Source organism: Pecten maximus, chromosome 6 (assembly GCF_902652985.1).
Source record: "Pecten maximus chromosome 6, xPecMax1.1, whole genome shotgun sequence".
Classification (NCBI taxonomy): Eukaryota; Metazoa; Mollusca; class Bivalvia; order Pectinida; family Pectinidae; genus Pecten; species Pecten maximus.
In genome coordinates, this window is record NC_047020.1 from 46,408,216 (window position 1) to 46,432,651 (window position 24,436).

Below are 24,436 nucleotides of genomic sequence, written 5' to 3' on the forward strand. Positions count from 1 at the left end.
TGTGATAGGAGATCGAATGTGTGTGCGATAGGAGATCGAATGTGTGTGATAGAAGATCGAATGTGTGTGATAGAAGATCGAATGTGTGTGATAGGAGATCGAATGTGTGTGTGATAGAAGATCGAATGTGTGTGATAGAAGGTCGAATGTGTGTGATAGAAGGTCGAATGTGTGTGCGATAGAAGATCGAATGTTTGTGTGATAGAAGATCGAATGTGTGTGATAGAAGATCGAATGTGTGTGTGATAGAAGATCGAATGTGTGTGTGATAGGAGATCGAATGTGTGTGTGATAGAAGATCGAATGTGTGTGATAGAAGATCGAATATGTGTGATAGAAGATCGAATGTGTGTGTGATAGGAGATCGAATGTGTGCGATAGAAGATCGAATGTGTGATAGAAGATCGAATGTGTGTGTGATAGAAGATCGAATGTGTGTGTGATAGAAGATCGAATGTGTGTGTGATAGAAGATCGAATGTGTGTGATAGAAGATCGAATGTGTGTGATAGAAGATCGAATGTATGTGTGATAGAAGATCGAATGTGTGTGATAGAAGATCGAATGTGTGTGTGATAGAAGATCGAATGTGTGTGTGATAGGAGATCGAATGTGTGTGATAGAAGATCGAATGTGTGTGTGATAGAAGATCGAATGTGTGTGATAGAAGATCGAATATGTGTGCGATAGGAGATCGAATGTGTGTGCGATAGAAGATCGAATGTGTGTGATAAAAGATCGAATGTGTGTGATAGAAGATCGAATGTGTGTGCGATAGAAGATCGAATGTGTGTGATAGAAGATCGAATATGTGTGCGATAGGAGATCGAATGTGTGTGCGATAGAAGATCGAATGTGTGTGATAAAAGATCGAATGTGTGTGATAAAAGATCGAATGTGTGTGTGATAGAAGATCGAATGTGTGTGCGATAGAAGATCGAATGTGTGTGATAAAAGATCGAATGTGTGTGATAAAAGATCGAATGTGTGCAATAGGAGATCGAATGTGTGTGCGATAGAAGATCGAATGTGTGTGCGATAGGAGATCGAATGTGTGTGCGATAGAAGATCGAATGTGTGTGATAAAAGATCGAATGTGTGTGATAAAAGATCGAATGTGTGTGATAGAAGATCGAATGTGTGTGATAGAAGATCGAATGTGTGTGATAGAAGATCGAATGTGTGTGATAGAAAATCGAATGTGTGTGATAGAAGATCGAATGTGTGTGTGATAGAAGATCGAATGTGTGTGATAGAAGATCGAATGTGTGTGATAGAAGATCGGATGTGTGTGTGATAGAAGATCGAATGTGTGTGTGATAGACCATCGTTGTTGATGAAATTCCACACATAACTACTTTTTTCATATTTCATTTCTGCATAATTCCAAATACACGTACTAGCGTTTTCCGTATAATATGATAATTTGAAAAAAAACCAAGTATAATCTATCAAAATAATATGAAATGCATTTCTCAACTAACATCAACTAACATATACTAACATCAACTGATAGACTGTTGATATGTTCCAATATTTCCTTTGGGGTGTTTTATCATATTTGATCTGTTTGAAGATTTACAATATGTAATATGTTGAGTATATGTAATATACATATATATATAAGTTAAAGTTAACAATATATAATAAGTTATAACTTACAACATATAATAAATCAAAGTTTCCAATATAGAATGAGTTATAGTTAACAATATATAATAAGTTATAGTTAACAATATATAATAAGTTATAGTTAACAATATATAATAAGTTATAGTTAACAATATATAATAAGTTATAGTTAACAATATCTAATAAGTTATAACTTACAACATATATTAAGATATAGTTTACAATATATGATAAGCTATACTTTACAATATATAATAAATTAAAGTTTACAATATACATATACTGTATAATACATGTAAGTTATAGTTTACATGACGTTATATTACAAGTTATAGTTTAGAATATATATGTTATAGTGTACAATGTATTATAATTTATAGTTTACAAAACATTAAAAGTTATAGTTGACAATATATAATAAATCATAGTTTACAATATATAATATTTATAGAGATGATTCTTTATATAGAGGTGTCCTTTATGGAGAGTTGTCCGTAATATATATGTGTCCTTCGTATATAGGTGTAAACATGTCTGTCTATAGTAACACACGTGTAAACATGTCTGTCTATAGTAACACACGTGTAAACATGTATATCTATAGTAACACACGTGTAAACATGTCTATATATAGTAACACACGTGTAAACATGTCTATATATAGTAACACACGTGTAAACATGTCTGTCTATAGTAACACACGTGTAAACATGTCTATATATAGTAACACACGTGTAAACATGTCTGTCTATAGTAACACAGGTGTAAATATGTCTGTCTATAGTAACACACGTGTAAACATGTCTATCTATAGTAACACACGTGTAAACATGTCTATCTATAGTAACACACGTGTAAACATGTCTATATATAGTAACACACGTGTAAACATGTCTATCTATAGTAACACACGTGTAAACATGTCTGACCATAATAACACACGTGTAAACATGTCTGACCATAATAACACGTGTAAACATGTCTATCTATAGTAACACACGTGTAAACATGTCTATATATAGTAACACACGTGTAAACATGTCTGTCCATAGTAACACAAGTGTGAACCTGTGTATCTGTAGTAACCTCGTGTGAACATGTCTATCTATAGTAACACACGTGTAAACATGTCTGACCATAATAACACACGTGTAAACATGTCTGACCATAATAACACACGTGTAAACATGTCTACCTATAGTAACACACGTGTAAACATATCTATATATAGTAACACACGTGTAAACATGTCTGTCTATAGTAACACACGTGTAAACATGTCTATATATAGTAACACACGTGTAAACATGTCTGTCTATAGTAACACAGGTGTAAATATGTCTGTCTATAGTAACACACGTGTAAACATGTCTATCTATAGTAACACACGTGTTAACATGTCTGTCTATAGTAACACACGTGTAAACATGTCTATCTATAGTAACACACGTGTAAACATGTCTATCTATAGTAACACACGTGTAAACATGTCTGACCATAGTAACACAAGTGTGAACCTGTGTATCTGTAGTAACCTCGTGTGAACATGTTTATCTATAGTAACACACGTGTAAACATGTCTGTCCATAGTAACACAAGTGTGAACCTGTTTATCTGTAGTAACCTCGTGTGAACCAGTCTTTCTGAGACAGGACTATCAGACATTGACACACTGTCGTTATATATGTACGTCCGAGACAGACAGTCTCACACATTGACACACTGTCGTTATTTATGTAGGTCCGAGACAGAACTCTCACACATTGACACACTGTCGTTATTTATGTACGTCCGAGACAGGACTCTCACACATTGACTCAGTAACTATCGTTATTTATGTACGTCCGAGACAGGACTCTCACACATTGACACAGTAACTATCGTTATTTATGTACGTCCGAGACAGAACTCTCACACATTGACACAGTAACTGTCGTTATTTATGTACGTCCGAGACAGAACTCTCACACATTGACACACTGTCGTTATTTATGTACGTCCGAGACAGGACTCTCACACATTGACACAGTTACTGTCGTTATTTATGTACGTCCGAGACAGGACTCTCACACATTGACACAGTAACTATCGTTATTTATGTACGTCCGAGACAGAACTCTCACACATTGACACACTATCGTTATTTATGTAGGTCCGAGACAGGACTCTCACACATTGACACAGTAACTGTCGTTATTTATGTACGTCCGAGACAGGACTCTCACACATTGACACACTGTCGTTATTTATGTGCGTCCGAGACAGAACTCTCACACATTGACACACTGTCGTTATTTATGTACGTCCGAGACAGAATTCTCACACATTGACACACTGTCGTTATTTATGTACGTCCGAGACAGAACTCTCACACATTGACACACTAACTGTCGTTATTCATGTACGTCCGAGACATGACTCACACATTGACAGACAGTCGTTATTTTCGTACGTCCGAAACAGAACCCTCAGACATTGACACACTGTCGTTATTTATGTAGGTCCGAGACATGACTCTCACACATTGACACAGTTACTGTCGTTATTTATGTACGTCCGAGACAGGACTCTCACACATTGACACACTGTCGTTATTTGTGTACGTCCGAGACAGAACTCTCACACATTGACACAATTACTATCGTTATTTATGTAGGTCCGAGACAGAACTCTCACACATTGACACACTGTCGTTATTTGTGTACGTCCGAGACAGAACTCTCACACATTGACACAATTACTATCGTTATTTATGTAGGTCCGAGACAGAACTCTCACACATTGACACACTGTCGTTATTTATGTACGTCCGAGACAGAACTCTCACACATTGACACACTGTCGTTATTTATGTACGTCCGAGACAGAATTCTCACACATTGACACACTTACTGTCGTTATTTATGTACGTCCGAGACAGAACTCTCACACATTGACACACTGTCGTTATTTATGTACGTCCAAGACAGAACTCTCACACATTGACACACACACTGTCGTTATTTATGTACGTCCGAGACAGGACTCTCACACATTGACACACTGTCGTTATTTATGTACGTCCGAGACAGGACTCTCACACATTGACACAATTACTCTTGTTATGACGTTACGTTGATTACATTGATTGGATTCTCAGTCCCGACCCACACATATCATAATACCCACAACAATGCGGAAGTAGAATCTAGAGCGACAGTACAGAGTCGCTTTTCATCCCGACATATTTGGTTTTGTGTGCCGCCTACACGCACATATGCACTAGAAATACTTTGCCAAGATTAAGTCCGATTTATGAAAGCAAGCTCGGCACAATATATCGCTAGCGTTTACAATATTAGAGAATTGTGACCATCAATTCCGAGTATATCTGTCAGTTTCCTCGTCCCTATTTCTACTTTCTTATATTCCAGAGTTCACACTGGTGTACTCGAATGCCATTCCCGGTCGCCATATTTGGCGCAAGGTGTAAACACGACGTACCAATGGGGAAGTGCCTTATTATTTTCTTCACTATCGCCAACGCTTCCCGTTCTCTAACGCTAAGGACGCTCAAATAAATTATCTGCTGTGTGTGGAGGGGGATGCGCAGCTTCTGTGACATCACATCTGTGACGTATGAATAACTGGGGATACCCTTCGCTAAGCCAACGTCTATCTCGCCATGCCTTCTTTGACTCTTAGGGATATCGAGTTTCACCCTAGCGATGTCTTCTCCTACTAACTCAACCACAGCGCCCCCTAGCGGATGCGCGAGCAGTATAAAACATTACAAGAGCCAGTATTTAAAGCATTCATTCGGGCGTTCCAGTCACTCTGCCGTCAGTGTACAAACTTACCACTCGGTGCCGAGCAGTGGATTACAGTAGTTTCACTTTCAGCTCCATTTCGTGATTTCCTGTAGAATTTAATTTTTCTTTCTTTTGTGGTTTACTGTATTCCTGAACAAACACAATGGCTGATTTTGATTCGGATATAAACAGGGTTGTGCACGTGAAGCGTTCCTACCAGGTATACCGTGGCACTTCCCCCACCACACAGAACCGGTTCGAGGTGAGTTTTTCGTGTGGAACCCCTTTTCCTATCCATTATGTTAATATCAAATTGTAACAAATATGTCTTTCCTCTTTGGCTTTCTGTGTGCTACTCTTTTGTATTCAAATGAAAACCTAAGCTTAATGTTTTAACAGTTGAAACTTGTTTCCAATTTGATTTACACGTGTAATTAATTGCATTCCTCGGTTATTTATGAAATGAAATCAGCGCCTCACTTTATATTGCCATATGTCTTAAATGTTACAATATTAAGCTTTTATAAAAATGGAAAGTTATTCCGCGGCTTAATGTGGCTTTACGTTGTGGACAACGTATGTGGCTTCCTGGATTAACAAGTTGTCAAATCATGTTGTCAAGTCGTGTGCTTGCCGTTGCTATTGTGCTATCAATGTTGCTATTCTGTGGTTGGACCCTGTGACCGGATTATAATGGATGTAACCGCTTTGTGAACTAGCTATTTACTTTCACTTCCTGTTGTGGATTAACTGGCGTGGATAAACACGATTTCACCTAAATGTTTGGAGTAAAGTTACTAATACTGTTTCCATCACTTATTCGGAAGTAAAAAAAAAAAATAACCGGAAGTTATTTTGATATCTTTATACTAATATTATTAATTATTCAAATTGTGATGACAAATTTTATTTTCGTCTTCGGAATGTTTCGAAGGTTAGATTAATCGTCCCACTTGACGTTGATACTCTCAGAACGTATAACAGTGAAACCTGTTACAGGATCGCGTACAGCAGTTATCTCTCAACCACACGAGCCTCACAGCAGGCACGTTCGGTAGCGATGTTTGTGAATACGATGCTGCAAGTCAATAATCTGATAAGGTGCGAGGTTTAATGGGTAAGGAGTATAACAGTTATCGCCGTGAGACTGCCGGCTATCTCTCACCGGTAAGCGCACGTGAATAGGTACAGTTATTTCAGGAATGTTCATACCTACCTCTTTCTGACGTGAACATCTACATCAGCTTTTCGACAAAAATAGACAAGTTTTTAGTGACGATGTTAAAGTTTTCAGTTTTCACATTTAGGTAGATTTATTTTATATTTAACCTTCTGAAACAATAGGTATTAGGATTTATGCACAAATGCATATAGAAACTGTTGAATCATCTTCGGGAAGTGTCGGTAATTTCCGGCCGCTGACGTTGGATGGCCACTTTCCTGTTATGGGCATTGCGCGATGGTTGAAGTGCCTCGGAGATAGGGATTGCATTACACTAGCCAAAAATAACTCCGTGTATACACACAGAAGAACATTGAAATCTAGCCAAAAGTTTTTATTATTACGAGTAGACGCATACTCCTCGGACTTCCTTAGGTTTATAACAAATCTAACTACCGGAGATAAGTTCGTTTCTATGGTTACAGATTATATATGTAGAATGGAAACAAAATAGCATATAAAAGGCAAAAATACATTTATCGATTTCTAAAATGACTACCATTACATCATCATATATTAATAGATTCCGGGGAATGATGAAAACTTGTTCGCTTATTTCAAATAGTGAGATTTAAATTCTAGCCATTTGTGTTGTGTTTCTGTGGTAACGTGTGTAGTTGAGGTCCCGTTGTTGTCGTAACAAGTACAATGTGCACTTCACCAATAATTTCATAATTTTTTGCCAGCTTCCTCTAAACAGGAAAACCATTACCCTAATTTCCTGCGATGATACGCATTATTTATTAATTTAGATAATCTGAGATAACGTACTTCAGCAGTATAAGGCTGTAAACTGGACATGTGGCTCAATTATTTTTATATCGGCTTACTTTGGGTTAAATCATCCGTGACGGAATCCCATCCCTGGTTTTTCAGATTCGTCTCTAGAAGCGTGTTAATTCATTTTATTCAGGGGGAAAATGCACACAGACAAATTCAGTTGTTTTCGGTATAATTCGGATTTCAACACGGACAAATTTAGATGTTTTCAGTAATAACATGGATTTCAAAACGGACAAATTTAGTTGTTTTTGGTGATAATTCGGAATTCAACACAGACAAATTCAATTGTTTTCGGTAATAATTCGGATTTTAACAGACAAATTTAGTTGTTTTCGGTAATAATTCGGATTTCAACACAGACAAATTCAGTTGTTTTCGGTAATAGTTTAGATTTCAATTTGTACACATTTACTACTTCATCGTTTGCATGCCCGACCTGATTGAAGCAGTTCAACACATCAATAATTGATAAAACCAAATAAGATGAACATTTTTTACCCTCGCTCCAGAAACCCGCCCTCCTCCTCCTGGTAGTAAACTCTGACATTCAAATTCGATACCTTCTTATAACAGCCTACAAACTTTGGTTTGTTAGAACTCGGGGACTATTTCCAGACGAGCGAGCACGAGTCAGATTCAATCAAGTGCTGTTGCATCGAGTTCAAGTCAACTCAGAACAAGTTCGAGCCAAGTGAAACGAACCATTATCAGTTCATCAAGCGGCGGACAGTCTTCCTCATCTAACGTAGAGAAATCCACTCGCGTAATTAAACATGAACAAGACTTGTTTCACGCCGAGGAACAACGATTTCAGGTAGTGTATGTATATTCAGGTACATCAATGAGGTTGTGAGTGAACTTCCGCCCACCACGCATGTCCTGACGACAGAGGAAACCCTTTGAAGAAAACATCTCGTGTTTCGAAATGTTTTATCCAGATGACGAGACCAATTTTTATTTGCATGCAGTTTTGCCTAATTTGATGTGATCCAATATACAAAAAGGCACGCTCACCTGACTGGATGATTGTGAATTAATGCAGAGAAAACAAAGATCGCTGAGGTCGTGGTGTGACCCGACAGACGGCCATTGATAAAGATTATTCACGGAACTGACTGGACCCGAATGATATCCCTTTGAAAATGACTTCCGTTGAACAAACAACCAATCACATTCCTTCCAAGACTATCCTTATATTTGACACTGAATGGTTGATTCCAACTTTGCTCCTCTTCTGAAGAGTTGAGAAGTTTATATAACCAGAAGTCCGTGTGTCTAATGATACCCAGCCAAACCACATATATACAAAACCACACCATACCCGTCCATAAAGCTGTCCAAAAATTATGTAATCTAATTTCAGTTTTATACCAGCATGACGTTCAATGTTCCCAATGCCATGTGCTGTGTCCAACTGTAATACATTGTCTTTACGGTCAATTTCTTGCAGTTACGTAAATTCATCGAAAATAAATAAATAAATAAATGGATAAATAAATGAATAACAAATAAATAAATAAATAAATTAATTAATTAAAAGATAAATAAATGCGTATTTCTACCAACATGATTAAATTACTATAAACAGAGAAAAATATAACATGTTAAGTTAAATTGAATCACTGCAGTATTTGGAAAATTGAGTGTTTTTGTTCTTAGTAAGTATTGATAATAGTTTAGTTTTCAAGCTTTCTGAACTATTTTTATCTATTGACGAGAACTTAAGTATGCCTTATCAATGTGCTATATACAATTTTTGTGATGTCATTTGCAGAGCCGGATCAGGGAGCTGGAGGATGCCGTAGATGTTGAGAGAGACATGCGTATCAGAGTAAGTATGACGTCATTTTGATGTTTGAGGAGAACTTGTCGACAAACATTTGACGAATACAAGAAATTCCTAACGTTACTGTGAAATACATTGTCTAGCTGACAAAGTGCATCAAAGATTATGTCTCAATGAAATTATAAAAAAAAAAAAAAAAAAAATCAATCTTTATATAATGGGGGAAATCCCCTGTGTAGGTGAGGGTATATAGTGGGGGAAATCCCCTGTGTAGGCGAGGGTATAAAATGGGGGAATCCCCTGTGTAGGTGAGGGTATATAATGGGGAAATCCCCTGTGTAGGTGAGGGTATATAATGGGGAAATTCCCTGTGTAGGTGAGGGTATAAAACAAGGGAAATCCCCTGTGTAGGTGAGGGTATATAATGAGGAAATCCCCTGTGTAGGTGAGGGTATAAAATGGGGGAATCCCCTGTGTAGGTGAGGGTGTATAATGAGGAAATCCCCTGTGTAGGTGAGGGTGTATAATGGGGAAATCCCCTGTGTAGGTGAGGGTATATAATGGGGAAATCCCCTGTGTAGGTGAGGGTGTATAATGAGGAAATCCCCTGTGTAGGTGAGGGTATATAATGGGGAAATCCCCTGTGTAGGTGAGGGTATATAATGGGGAAATCCCCTGTGTAGGTGAGGGTATATAATGGGGAAATCCCCTGTGTAGGTGAGGGTATATAATGGGGAACTCCCATGTGTAGGTGAGGGTATATAATGGGGGAATCCCCTGTGTAGGTGAGGGTATATAATGGGGGGAATATCTTGTGCCGGTGAGGGTATAAAATGGGAATTTTAGAACGTGGATGTATTGTATACGCTGTAGGTATACCTGGTTAGACAATTAGGTGCCGTCAGTTTGAGGACTGGTCAGAGCACGTGATAAAATGGCATTCTTTCCGTTACAATGTTTTACATAAAATCTAGTAAGTAATAGGACCAATATACATTGATGTAGGTACTAGGTCCGAATAAATGTGTTCGATGGATACGTATTTCTAAAATTAGATGACCAGTTACTACGGACAAATCATTTTATTTTCAAATGGTCGATGTAACTCGTCCCTATGTGACGACAGATTAATTACAAAATATCACAAACATGCATTTAACAGTTACACACGTCTCGTATGATAAGTATAATAAGTATAAAGTTCCCTCGGTCGATCTATATTCAACACAGTACAATTACGACAGAAACATCACTATGACAAAGTAACACAAATGGAATGAAAACAATGTTATAAACCGTGCCCTGGCGGGGCCTCGGACTCCCAATACATGACACCTAATCACCCAGCCAGAACACAGCTTATACCACTTCACCACAATGTACATATACTTGCTGAGGCAGCGATTCGCTGTGCGCGTGTATTACACTACAAACGGCACGTGCATACCCCTAAATATGTACAGTCTGTTGTGTATAGACGAGTAACCTAATACTACAGCGAGCTTCTCCACTGTCTAGTCATGCTAAAGAGTTCTCTATTAACAACATAGTGAGCTGACTCCGTGCCTCCAATGTCAGATTCCGTAACATCCCCCGCCATGATGAGAGCCTCCCCCTGCTGTTCCTCGCCAAACAAGATGGCGTAACTGTTGTCAGGTGTACTGGGTACTACCCTCCGGTGTCTGACAGTTCACTGCGGGGGTCTGGCGTGAGGTGGATTACTTCACCCCTGGGGCCTGGTGATTACTTAGATCAACGTTAGATACTTGGATACACTCTATATACATCAATACTCTGAATAGCATACGTAATTGCGAGCAGTTACTTAATGACGAGACTCGCAATGTAATCTGTTTATATTGTTAGAAATAGTATAAAGTCTTCATAATTCTTCCTACGAAATGAACATTCGTAATAACAGTAATTACAACAATATCAATATAATACTCGGACAAACAACATGAACATCATTCTTTAGATAATTAAGTCACATTATCAAGCCTACAAATTAATACAGGAGTGTTTCTTTGTTAAAAATATATATCAAAATTAAAATATACAATATTGAAAAAAAAATTCATGCAAAACACACTCCCCGTCCCACATTACTGCCCGTGCCACACCACTCCCCGTCCCACACCACTCCCCGTCCCACATCACTGCCCGTCCCACATCACTCCCCGTCCCACATCACTCCCCGTCCCACAATCTACTTTTAGGAAAAGACAAACTCATGTTTTGACTAAATTGTTTTATTCTACTTTGACAGTTCGAGAAACAATGTGCTGAACTAACTTTCCAATTAGACCAATCCAACGATCGCTATGAGGAAGCATACGGTTTACAGTCCACACAGGTAAATTGTCCGGAATTAAAAACATCATGTTAAAATTATCATGAAATTTATAAATAACCTCATATAATAAAATTAAATTATCATATTACAAAATTAGAATTAACAGCCAGATGCTATTAGGAAAAAGTATACAGAATGTTGAGTTTAACTCGAAATAATTTCATTAGATGTAAATGAGAATTTCTAGATTCATCAGGTTAGTAATACATTCGAGTAAATGGACTCTACCAGTACTGCGAGTAATAAAATGGCGACTTTTGTTCCTCAGACGGAAATCTCCAGGAAACGTGAAGCAGAAGTCAACAAGCTTCGCAAAGACTTAGAACTTGCGTCCGCTCAGTACGAAGCTCAGGAAAGCAGCACGAGAAAACGTCATCAGGATGCCCTCAACGACTTCGCGGACCAACTCGAACACATGTCCAAATCCAAATCTAGGGTCGAGAAGGAGAAAGCCACACTTGTCGTTGAAATCGACGGCCTCCAGATGGCGAATGATTCTCTGGCCAAGGCTAAGGTTGGTAACAACGGAAACTGTCCTTACTGAAGGCTTCTTTTTTTTTATCTAATGATGTGCTCCGATGATGATGATTTTTTTTTTTTTTTTTAGAAAATTTGTACCTTTCATCTTGGGATAATACTATGCTATCGAAAGTCATCGTATCATTATTACGACTGTATATATATCGTGTGGTATCGCGGCTGTAATATATTCTTTGTGTTTCCAGTCATCACTTGATGTCAGGGTCGAGGGTTTGGAGAGCTCCAACCTCCGTTTGAAGGCTCAGGTAGATGACATGACCCGTCAGCTTAACGATCTCAACGGCCTCAAAGCTCGCCTCACCCAGGAGAATTTCGACCTTCAGCACCAGGTACAGGAGCTTGACGCCGCCAACGCCGGACTCGCCAAGGCCAAATCTCAACTTCAAGTCACCTTGGATGATTTCAAGAGGAACTTGGATGACGAGTCTAGGGTGAGTTTCTGCGTCTGTTGAATTCACACACAAATGCCACACACGTCACACACAAGTCTGCTAAACAAGAAATCATCAGATTTTCGCTACAAGAAAAATGTTATCCGTCACTAGGACAACTGGATCAGAAACACCTTAGAAGAGTTTACGACAGCTGTCATACAAACGTAATATATCAACTTATCTGTTTTATTGTCGAGGGAATATTTGCTCCAAACATTTAAAATTCCGAGGAACAGGAAATACTGTAAAAGTGGATATTTCGCGCGTTGAAATTTTCGCTTAGTCAGCTTCCAAACTGTTCGCGGTGTGGATATTTTCGCGCTGTCAGTCATGATAAAAATATGTTTTCACGCTACGATGTCATTGTGCATGTACGTAAAGTAAGATTTTCCCCCCCCCAGAAACTCCATTAAAAGCTCGCGACGATCGGCCAGTAAATATACAAATACTTTTAGTATCCGAGTAAAATTTTTTGCGATCTATCAACAGCAAAGACAGAACCTCCAAGTCCAACTGAGTGCACTGCAGAGTGACTATGACAACCTGAACGCCCGTTATGAAGAAGAATCTGAAGCCGCCTCCATCCTCCGTAACAGCCTCAGCAAAGCAAACAGCGACCTCGTGGCTCTCAAATCCAAATACGACAAGGAAATCGTCACGGTCCGAGAGGAGCTTGAGTCTGTCAGGTGAGAAACACGCCTTTCAAACTTGATGGTCAGAAGTTTAAGTCCGATTGGAAAGAAGTTCTGGACATTATTATTATTATTTTTTTTTTTTTTTGGACATTTTTATTCAGATTTCCCACATAAAGTAATCACATGATACAGAAATTAAGAAACAAAGACAACTTTCACACACACTTACATACACAGACTGTATATATATATAACTTGAATACAGAATATGTAGCTTAGCTATAACTAATAGGTGAATAATACATTATTGTAGACATTTTGATGACATTATTGTGCCATTATTTTGAGTTAAGTGCGCATATTCTTCAACTTAAGTTGATATTTTGATACCCAATGATGTTATGGAAACAAACATCAACCGACAGAGAATCGTTCATAAGATAAAAAAAACCAATGGTGTAAATAGAATACATAAAGAATGAATGACAAATATGTCCACCTACATGACAAATATGTCCACCTACATGACAAATATGTCCACCTACATGACAAATATGTCCACCTACATGACAAATATGTCCACCTACATGATCGGTTTGCGGTAAAATCACCATGGTTCCTGTTTAGGTACTAGTCGGCTGGAAGATAACTTTATGTTTTCTATTTCGAATTGGACGATGGTAAATAGTTTAATAGTTTAACGGGGTCGATTATATATATATGACAGGTTGGATGGCGATATTTAATCACATAACATTCATCTTTCAGGAGGAAGCTTACTGTCCGTATCCAGGAGTTGGAGGACGCCTGTGACACACTCAGGGCCCGCAACTCCAACCTCGAGAAGGCCAAGGCTAAACTTACAAACGAAATTAGGGAACTTTCCATCGAAATTGAAAACGTAAGTAAATAATGAAGGGTGGAAATGTCAGTCTTCTCTACAATGTCAACTGTCAGTCTTCTCTACAATGTCAAATGAAATTCGTAAGAATGAGTGAATTGAATTTTGATGTTCATTAAAGACCTTTATATCGTGGTTCATGTTGATCCGTACGACTCTCTTTGTCCTGAATTAAGACATTTGGTCATTGTTTCTGTTCGATGTCTAATTATAGTTAGCTTTTAAGAATTTGTAGTTTTTTGGTATGGATTTCTTTCAAAGTATTGGTTAATACCTCCTTTATAATGTGATATTTGCAGTTTTCATACCAACTGAAATCTGCCAATAGAACACAATATTGACACACCTTTAGTACTAGGTCCTGTATCTACAACGACAGTACTAACTTGGTTCTCCATGTCAATTTACAACATCAAATCATTTAACTGTAAGTTCGTTGTTTTTCCTGTAGCTTACCATCATTGTCCAAGATCTCACGAAGAGGAACCGACAGCTGGAAAACGACAACGCCGCTCTTCAAAAGAAGGTTGACGACCTTAGCGGCGAGAACGCTGCCCTCCGCTCAGAGAAGGCTGCGCTCGAGGCGGAGTGCCAGCGTCTCCGTGTCAAGGTCGCCGAGCTTCAAGAGAAGAACGACAATCTTGGACGCGAAAACAAGAAACTGGAAGGTAAGTTTTGTCTCTGTGTTAGAATGTGGGAGTAGTGTTTTCTGTTAGAATGTTAAAGAGTCAAATGATTTTACAAAACAAATACTAATGTTAATAGAACATTTAAATCTGTTTGGTATGACATCAATAAGGATACACAATATACTTCAATAAGGATACACAATAGTCCTTTATACCAAAGAGTGTTAGTGACGTCAACAATAACGTAAAATACCCATTGGAACAAATGGATTCTCAAACATTCTGCCATGTAGTGTTTCCATCACCTTTCTATTTCAACTTCTCTGATTTCGTTGATGTTTCTTTTGGAACTTTCATTTAACCAATGGTACGACCCACTTTAACTAATATCGTAACAAATACTCTCTCATAAAAATGTCTACAGATGCCCTCAGGGAGACCAAGCAAGCACTTAAGGAAGCCAACAAAGCCAACGACGAACTCAGAGCCGCCAATGCCGCCCTCAACGCCGAGAGGGACAGTCTGGCCGCCGCCCTGCGTGACACCGAGGATGCCCTCAGAGACGCCGAGAACAAGTTGGCCGCCGCCCAAGCCGCCCTTGCCCAACTCCGCTCCGAAATGGAACAGAGGCTCCGCGAGAAGGATGAGGAAATAGACAGCATCAGGTACAATAATCTGTCGAAAGTTTGTAGACCGGGGACAAAGAGATTTTACTTTAAATCCCACTACACTTCTCAGCTCAGAATCATTCTACAAAAATGTTCTATTCATATTGACGAACAAATCCATGGGATTTGATTAAGTATTGTGATTTATCTAATTAATACCCTCCTGGTTTAAAACCTTGCCGTTTAGCATAGTCTTTAGACTCCAATTCGAAATAAGTTATGTTTATTTAACTCAAAGCTATGAATTAAACAGAAACCGAACTTTAAAAGCTATTGAGACATCATAAGAAAGCCTTGTATGTGTCTTGATAAAACACCTACCTATAATACGACCCCCCCCCCCCCCCCCCCCCCCCCCCCCCACACACACATACAGTACGATACCCCCTCCTCGAGATAAGTTGAAATCTTTATTTAGAAGATGACATTGACACCCGATAGTTACTACATGATATTCCGGGCCCGACTCCCCGCTGTCGATCTGATACACTTGGTACCCTATCTCTGTCCTTATCTCTCGTGGTAAACCAGACCTCTTGTAAAACTCAATAAAACCCAACTCATTCTAATATCCATTCACATAAGTTCTCAAAATGGCTGCACGGGAGGAGGATTTTCAAACTTTCGGACATTATTTTCGATCCTTGAACATGTAAGTTATTTAGATATTACTTGTTCAGTATTTGTGGTATAGAATATCGTCATCACGTGTTGTATTGTGTTTGGTGCTTATCATCACAATTGCTGTGTGCAGAGTCATGGTTTCAAATGTTTATTTTCCATAGGTGTATTGAAATTCAGATGAAGGGACATTGTTATAATGGACGTTTGTTAATATTATGAACGAAGCTTTTGCTTTAACGAAAATTTACCGGTCTGCAAAATATTTCAATTGCTTGAAATAGTTAGTTTGTGGTATATTGCTTAATCAAGGCGTAACCACGCTGGGTTTAAGTGGCTAAACACCGATATACGTCATTAAGATAAATAGCCCATGTGTGGATATTGACATCACGGTAGGACTAACAGGATATCTCCGGATCGTGACGTAACACAATCAGACCGCGAAATGTATTACGTCATCTGTCCCATCTACCGTGTTGTAATGGCGGACATCTTGGTTTTCCTTACAGAAAGAGCAGCGCCAGGGCTATCGAGGAGTTACAGAGGACTCTTGTGGAGGTTGAAGTCCGCTACAAGTCCGAGATCAGCCGCATCAAGAAGAAGTATGAGACCGATATCAGGGAGCTGGAAGCTGCTCTTGACAATGCTAACAGGGCCAACGCCGAGTACGTGAAACAAATCAAGTCTCTCCACGCCCGCGTCAAGGTAAAGTATCGTCCTCACAAACGTCTCCTTATATACCAGTTATGTGTCAATAAAGATCAAATGTTTAGATGATAGGTACTGATCTGTCACTTTTTGTATTCGAATTCCGCCCTGGTACTTACCGTTCAGGCTTTTGTGACAGTAATTTGCAGCGCCATCTTGTTTAGTACAAACAATGAATTTTTAAATAAAAATGTATAATATAAAAAGTTAGAATATATTCCGTGAAAGATGATGGAGGTCAATTTTCAGCCAACATTCCATAAATGATGACAGTTTAAACCAGTGTACTTAATTAAGACTGTATGTATACCGTACGCTGAGTAGAAGATTTTGACTCGACATATTTCATTACTATATCACTTTTCACCCTTTAGCCAGTTTGAAGTATCTGTACTTTTGCAATAACCGTGCGTTTATTCTTGATCAGTTAAAATCGCGTTAGCTTTAAGGGGAGTGAGATTAGTCACGCCAATAACATTGTAGTTATCTCGTCTGAACGTAGCCAGATCAGAATGAAACAGTTCTTCAAAAAGATATGTATAGTCTAAAAATAGAAGCCATATATTATGCCCTAGTATAAAGGTCTGCACATCTTTATCGTTTGCCCGACTGATAAATAATATATTACATACCTAGATAATGTTAAAGGCCTATTGGCCTAACATCTTAGAACCTTGGTACGTCAGAAAACAGACCACTTTATCCCCCGTAACTCATTTCTAAAGTGTTACTCCCTACTCTGTAGCAGATCCATGTTATTTGATGAAGTGTTTGGTCAAGCTAACAAATACCAGGGATCTAGAGAGTCTACCAGGGTCTCAACACCACGCAATGATGTTAAACTCATGTAATATCGTGGACATTAATCCTAGCGAGTTTAGTGACAATCATGTTCACATGTTCTCATGCAGCAACCGTGAAAAGTGAAACTGTCTAAAATTTGATATGACTGTGTCTTTTGAAGGAGCTCGAGGCCATCAACGAGGATACTGCCCGCAGACTTGAGGATGCCCTTGCCCAACTGTCTGCCTCCGAAAGGAAACGTGTTTCCCTCCAAGCCGAAGTGGAAGACCTCAGGGCCGCTATGGAGAACGTATGTAGATTTCTAATTATCTGAGGGTACAGATAATAGATAAAAAAATGTCCGTTTTGGTGAATAGGTCATACTTATAGCTATATTTGGTCTAGGTGTAAATGATAGATATATTCTTTGTGTTTGATTCTCGGTAACCAATTCTTAACTTTGATAAGCTTATAGCGGCTTTCAATCTAACACAAATAGTCACTATACAATATTAACAAAGTCATGTTTTCTACTTTAAAACAGCCCTATTATATAAATTTAAATGATTTTCTTTATTTCCAACAGTCCGAGAGGGCCCGCAAAAACGCCGAAACTGAACTCAACGAGGTTTCCATTCGCCTATCAGAAATTCAAATCCAGGTCAATGTTCTCGTTAACGACAAGCGTCGCATGGAAGCTGACATCTCCGCCATGCAATCTGACCTTGATGAAGCACTTAACGCCCAGAGAGCCGCTGAAGAACGCGCCGAGCGTCTCTACAACGAGAACAAGCGTCTGTCTGACGAGCTCCGCCAAGAACAGGAGAACTACAAGAACGCCGAGAGCCTCAGGAAGCAGCTTGAGATCGAAATCCGTGAGATTACACTCAGGCTAGAGGAGGCTGAGGCCTTCGCCCTCAGAGAAGGAAAGAGGCAGATCGCCAAACTGCAAAATAGAGTAAGTAGTTGGCCTGGAATGTCTATGTGTTATTAAGGTAGAGTTTACGCTGTAATAACCATTATTTCTACCTGAAGAATTGCATTCTAAGAAGTCTGATATGAATTGAGAATGCTGGTTTAGAGTTTTCATGTCCCTCAAACAAAGGAGCGATGTATTGATTCGTTATGTTTCTGAATTGTAAAGTTACATACTTGTGAACCGTTTTGCAGAAGTGATGTTCTCCAATTTGAAAATAAAAAGAAGAAAAATGACATCTGCATGAAATATACAATGCCATTTTACTTTGTCTGCCGTATAGATCAGAGATTTGGAAGGAGAATTAGAGGCTGAGCAGAGGCGTGTTAGAGAAGCTATCGGTAACATGCGTAAATACGAGCGTCAATACAAAGAAGTGATCAGTGTGGCCGAAGAAGACCACCGTATGGTTGCCGAACTCACCAGCATTAATGACCAGCTCAACATGAAAATCAAAATCTACAAGAGACAGATTGATGAGGCGGTACGTTTAAAAACTGATGAAAAATTTCAATTTTCAATAAAAAATAAAGTGCATCAAATGTGACTCACTTATAAATCATAAAGTACTAAATTGCTATCGTTATAAACTATAATGTTCAATATCCCTTTTTTCTCGATCTTACTCATTGTTATCAAAGCTGAAAAATATTGTACCATTGAGAATGAATGTGATAATGGACTAAAACCAATTTGTTAACATGCTTGATTGATTGATTGATTGATTGATTGATTACGTGAAATGGTTTACAGGAAGACGTAACCAGTATCACAATGAGCAAGTACCGCAAGGCACAGCAGATGATCGAGGAGGCCGAGGGTAGAGCAGACATCGCCGAGAAGAACCTTGCACACACCCGCAGAACGCGATCAATGTCCGTCCAACGGGAGGTCAAGGTCGTCCGGATGTAAACACAACACATGTGAGTACTGTTATATTGAAATTAACATCAGGGTATTAATTAGGGTATTAATTAGTAATTTCATACCACTTACAAGGTTTATGTACCAAGGTATTAATTAATCAGGGTTTTAATTAGTCGGGGTATTAATTAGTCTTTTCATACCACTTACAAAGTTTATGTACCAAGGTATTAATTAATCATGGTATTAATTAGTCAGTTCATACCACTTACAAAGTTTATGTGCCAGCTATTAATTTATTAGGATATTAATTAATCAAGGTTTTAATTATTCAGGGTGTTAAAAAGTCATTTCACACTACCCACAGTGCTATGTTTACCAGACTGTGTATTCTGTTATATTGCGAGTATTATTCAACAGAGATATGTCCGTTCATTTATATATTTAATGTGCTGAAATTGCTAGATTTTATTTAAGTGGTATTAATTTGTCTTCATGAAATGTTTAATGTTTTCTATATTAGATGTCCTTGTAATACTGATGTCTTTCCCTTTCCAGATATGGTGCCTTCATTTTACATACAAAAAAGCCAGTGCATTTACATCAAATAGACGCTATTTATTTAAATGTGGGAATTTCACAGACAGAATTCCGAAATTTCCCTAAACTTGTACAAAGACGTTTATTTTGGTTATTTATCTTATTCATTGTGCAGATGTGATTAAAAAGCATATATGTGTGTGTTGCTAATGATGGAATCGTAGAGAAATACTTAGGGAGACCAGCCATTGCTCGGCACGGAGACAGCGGAAGTCTCTTTAGATACGTAATCCTGGAAGGAATGACGTCATAATATGCAAATTCTACATTTTCCGTTTCATTCGGTAGGAGTCGCTAAGATGAATGGCGTCGTCATATAATACTCTCACAACAAAACGTTTCGTGTAAATATTTACACACAAAAAAGGCACTGGAAGCATGACGTCATTTCTGTTCGACCCAAACGCTCAAAACTCTTTATCAATGTGCAGTTTGTGATCATCGCCACCGTGAATGTACTTATCATGTCTATGTGTAGAGACGAAGATGACGAAATCGATGACAAGCGATGACAGGAAACGTTTGCAGGAGAGTAAGGAAGATTTACTGTTGCTATAGTAACTATGAGAGAAAAACCAACAAAAATGAATTCACTATTTCTCTGTTTCTTGAGCTTAGCTTTGTCATGACGTTTCAAACAATGTGCAATATAGTCACTTTATAAATGTGATATTTAAGAGAAAAGAAAATTATGTTAATTTTTTGGTACTTTTTATGTTGATAATTTGTACAGAGTTGTGGATATATTTAATGTATAGCAATGAATAACGAAGACGAACTAAGGACTGTTTGTATGGAGGACAAGTGTCTGTACAGATAGATGGGTCAGCTCTCTAGACTTATAGTATTCACAATGCTAGTACAGAGAACTGTGAACGATATGTTATACGTTTCCCTCTGCTAAAATAAATTCCATTATTTGTTGCTTATATATATGTTGTCACTTTGTTTTTTACCGACTTTCTTGTTCTCAAATCATTTAGAAATATAACAAAATATCAGACAAGCTTCATCAGCCAGATGATCTTTATCAGACACACTTCATCAGTCTTTTAAAAGGAAAATAAAATCTTACTGACAAGATAACTGTCAACATCCACATAATCTATATGTTTCTGCCAATCTACAGTAGATTAAAATTAGCCAAGCAGGTTCCAATTGTTATCGTTACTATTGTGGTGTTGATGAAGACCGTTTGATGAATATCATCAGGCTGATGAAGACCGTTTGATGAATATCATCAGGCTGATGAAGATTTTCTGATGAATATCGTCTGACTGATAAAGACTTTCTGATGAATATCGTCAGGCTGATGAAGATTTTCTGATGAATATCGTCTGGCTAATGAAGACTTTCTGATGAATATCGTCTGGCTGATAAAGATTTTCTGATGAATATCGTCTGACTGATAAAGACTTTCTGATGAATATCGTCTGACTGATAAAGACTTTTCGATGAATATCGTCAGGCTGATGAAGATTTTCTGATGAATATCGTCTGACTGATAAAGACTTTCTGATGAATATCGTCAGGCTGATGAAGATTTTCTGATGAATATCGTCTGACTGATAAAGACTTTTCTGATGAATATCGTCAGGCTGATGAAGATTTTCTGATGAATATCGTCTGACTGATGAAGATTTTCTGATGAATATCGTCAGGCTGATGAAGATTTTCTGATGAATATCGTCTGACCGATAAAGACTTTCTGATGAATATCATCTGACTGATGAAGATTTTCTGATGAATATCGTCTGACTGATACAGACTTTCTGATGAATATCGTCTGGCTGATAAAGACTTTCTGATGAATATCGTCTGACTGATAAAGACTTTCTGATGAATATCGTCAGGCTGATGAAGATTTTCTGATGAATATCGTCTGACCGATAAAGACTTTCTGATGAATATCGTCTGACTGATAAAGACTTTCTGATGAATATCGTCAGGCTGATAAAGACTTTCTGATGAATATCGTCTGGCTGATAAAGACTTTCTGATGAATATCGTCTGACTGATAAAGACTTTCTGATGAATATCGTCAGGCTGATGAAGACTTTCTGATGAATATCGTCTGGCTGATAAAGATTTTCTGATGAATATCGTCTGACTGATAAAGACTTTCTGATGAATATCGTCAGGCTGATGAAGATTTTCTGATGAATATCGTCTGACTGATGAAGACTTTCTGATGAATATCGTCAGGCTGATGAAGACTGATGAATATAATCAATTTATTTAGACAATGACTCCTGACACAAACAATAGGTAGTACGAAATACACTGTAATCACGTGCTCAAAATGAGACCCGGATGTATATAATCACCAGACATATTATGTAAAGTGTATGTTAGTCGGACGGCAAAACTTTCTAAAAAGTACCTGTTTTCTGGTGATGAAAGACGGTAAACATTAATAAAAAGTCTAGGGAACACTACCAGTCAGGGTCATATGATGACGAGTGTCAAGGGGAACACCGACAGTCAGGGTCATATGATGACGGGTGTCTAGGGAACACTACCAGTCAGGGTCATATGATGACGGGTGTCAAGGGGAACACCGACAGTCAGGGTCATATGATGACGGGTGTCTAGAGGACACCAACAGTCAGGTTCATATGATGACGAGTGTCAAGGGGAACACCCGACAGTCAGGGTCATATGATGACGGGTGTCTCTGGGGATACCAACAGTCAGGGTCATATGTGGACGGGTGTCTAGGGGACACCAACAGTCAGGGTCATATGTGGACGAGTGTCAAGGGGAACACCGACAGTCAGGGTCATATGATGACGAGTGTCTAGGGGACACCAACAGTCGGGGTTTTATGAGGACGGGTGTCTATGGGGACACCAACAGTCAGGTTCATATGAGGACGGGTGTCTAGGGGAACACCGACAGTCGGGGTCATATGATGACGAGTGTCTAGGGACACCAACAGTCGGGGTTTTATGAGGACGGGTGTCTATGGGACACCAACAGTCAGGGTCATATGAGGACGAGTGTCTAAGGGACACCAACAGTCAGGGTCATATGAGGACGGGTGTCTAGGGGACACCAACAGTCAGGGTTCATATGAGGACGGATGTCTATGGGGACACCACCAGTCAGGGTCATATGAGGACGAGTGTCTAAGTGACACCACCAGTCAGGGTCATATGAAGACGGACATCTAGGGGAACACCAACATTCAAGTTCTTATGAGGACGGCTGTCTAAGGGACACCAACAGTCAGGGTCATATGAGGACGAGTGTCTAGGGGACACGACCAGTCAGGGTTATATGAGGACGGTTGTCTAGAGGGATACCAGCAGTCAGGGTCATATGAGGACAGTTGTCTAGAGGGATACCAACAGTCAGGGTCATATGAGGACGGGTGTCTAGGGGACACCAACAGTCAGGATCATATGAGGACGGGTGTCTAGAGGGATACCAGCAGTCAGGGTCATATGAGGACGGGTGTCTAGGGGACACCAACAGTCAGGGTCATATAAGGACGGTTGTCTAGGGGACACCAACAGTCAGAGTCACATGAGGACGGGTGTTTGGAGGGACACCAACAGTCAGGGTCATATGAGGACGGGTGTGTAGGGGGACACCAACAGTCAGGTTCATATGATGACAGGTATTTAGGGGGACACCAACAGTCAATGCCATATGAGGACGAGTATCTAGGGGACACAAACAGTCAGGGTCATATGAGGACGGGTGTCTAGGGGACACCAACAGTCAGAGTCATATGAGGACGGGTATCTAGGGGACGCCAACAGTCAGAGTTATATGAGGACATGTGTCTGGAGGGACACCAACAGTCAGGGTCATATGAGGACGGGTGTCTGCAGGGACACCAACAGTCAGGGTCATATGAGGACGGGTGTCTAGGGGACGCCAACAGTCAGGGTTATATGAGGACAGGTGTCTGGAGGGACACCAACAGTCAGGGTCATATGAGGACGGGTGTCTGCAGGGACACCAACAGTCAGGGTCATATGAGGACGGGTGTCTGCAGGGACACCAACAGTCAGGGTCATATGAGGACGGGTGTCTAGGGGACGCCAACAGTCAGAGTTATATGAGGACATGTGTCTGGAGGGACACCAACAGTCAGGGTCATATGAGGACGGGTGTCTGTAGGGACACCAACAGTCAGGGTCATATGAGGACGGGTGTCTAGAGGGACACCAACAGTCAGGGTCATATGAGGACGGGTGTTTAGGGGACACCAACAGTCAGAGTCATATGAGGACGGGTGTGTAGGGGACACCAACAGTCAGAGTCATATAAGGACGGGTGTGTAGGGGACACCAACAGTCAGAGTCACATGAGGACGGGTGTGTAGGGGACACCAACATTCAGAGTCACATGAGGACGGGTGTGTAGGGGACACCAACAGTCAGGGTCATATGAGGATGTGTGTCTAGGGCGACATCAACAGTCAGGGTCATATGAGGATGTGTGTCTAGGGGACACAAAACCTCAGGGTCATATGAGGACGGGTGTCTAGG

The 24,436-nt window shown here is 39.4% G+C and overlaps 1 protein-coding gene across 2 annotated transcripts; it reads left to right on the forward strand.

Annotated features, from left to right (window-relative positions):
- Positions 1–5,417: 5,417 nt before the first annotated feature.
- On the forward strand, positions 5,418–20,862 carry LOC117329902 (paramyosin-like). 2 transcript variants are annotated; one of them, XM_033888122.1, is made up of 16 exons: positions 5,418–5,684; positions 8,023–8,241; positions 9,202–9,258; positions 11,483–11,569; positions 11,838–12,083; positions 12,295–12,540; positions 13,033–13,229; positions 13,947–14,079; positions 14,531–14,747; positions 15,133–15,373; positions 16,510–16,705; positions 17,673–17,801; positions 18,078–18,449; positions 18,751–18,951; positions 19,221–19,390; positions 19,890–20,862. In XM_033888122.1, exons 1-15 carry the CDS (start codon positions 5,586–5,588, stop codon positions 19,377–19,379), a joined length of 2,799 nt encoding a protein of 932 aa, XP_033744013.1. In that variant the 5' UTR covers positions 5,418–5,585; the 3' UTR covers positions 19,380–19,390; positions 19,890–20,862. The 2 variants fall into 2 exon arrangements, with proteins under 2 accessions (XP_033744013.1, XP_033744014.1); XM_033888123.1 differs by lacking the exon at positions 8,023–8,241 and having other exon boundaries at positions 5,420–5,684.
- Positions 20,863–24,436: the final 3,574 nt, after the last annotated feature.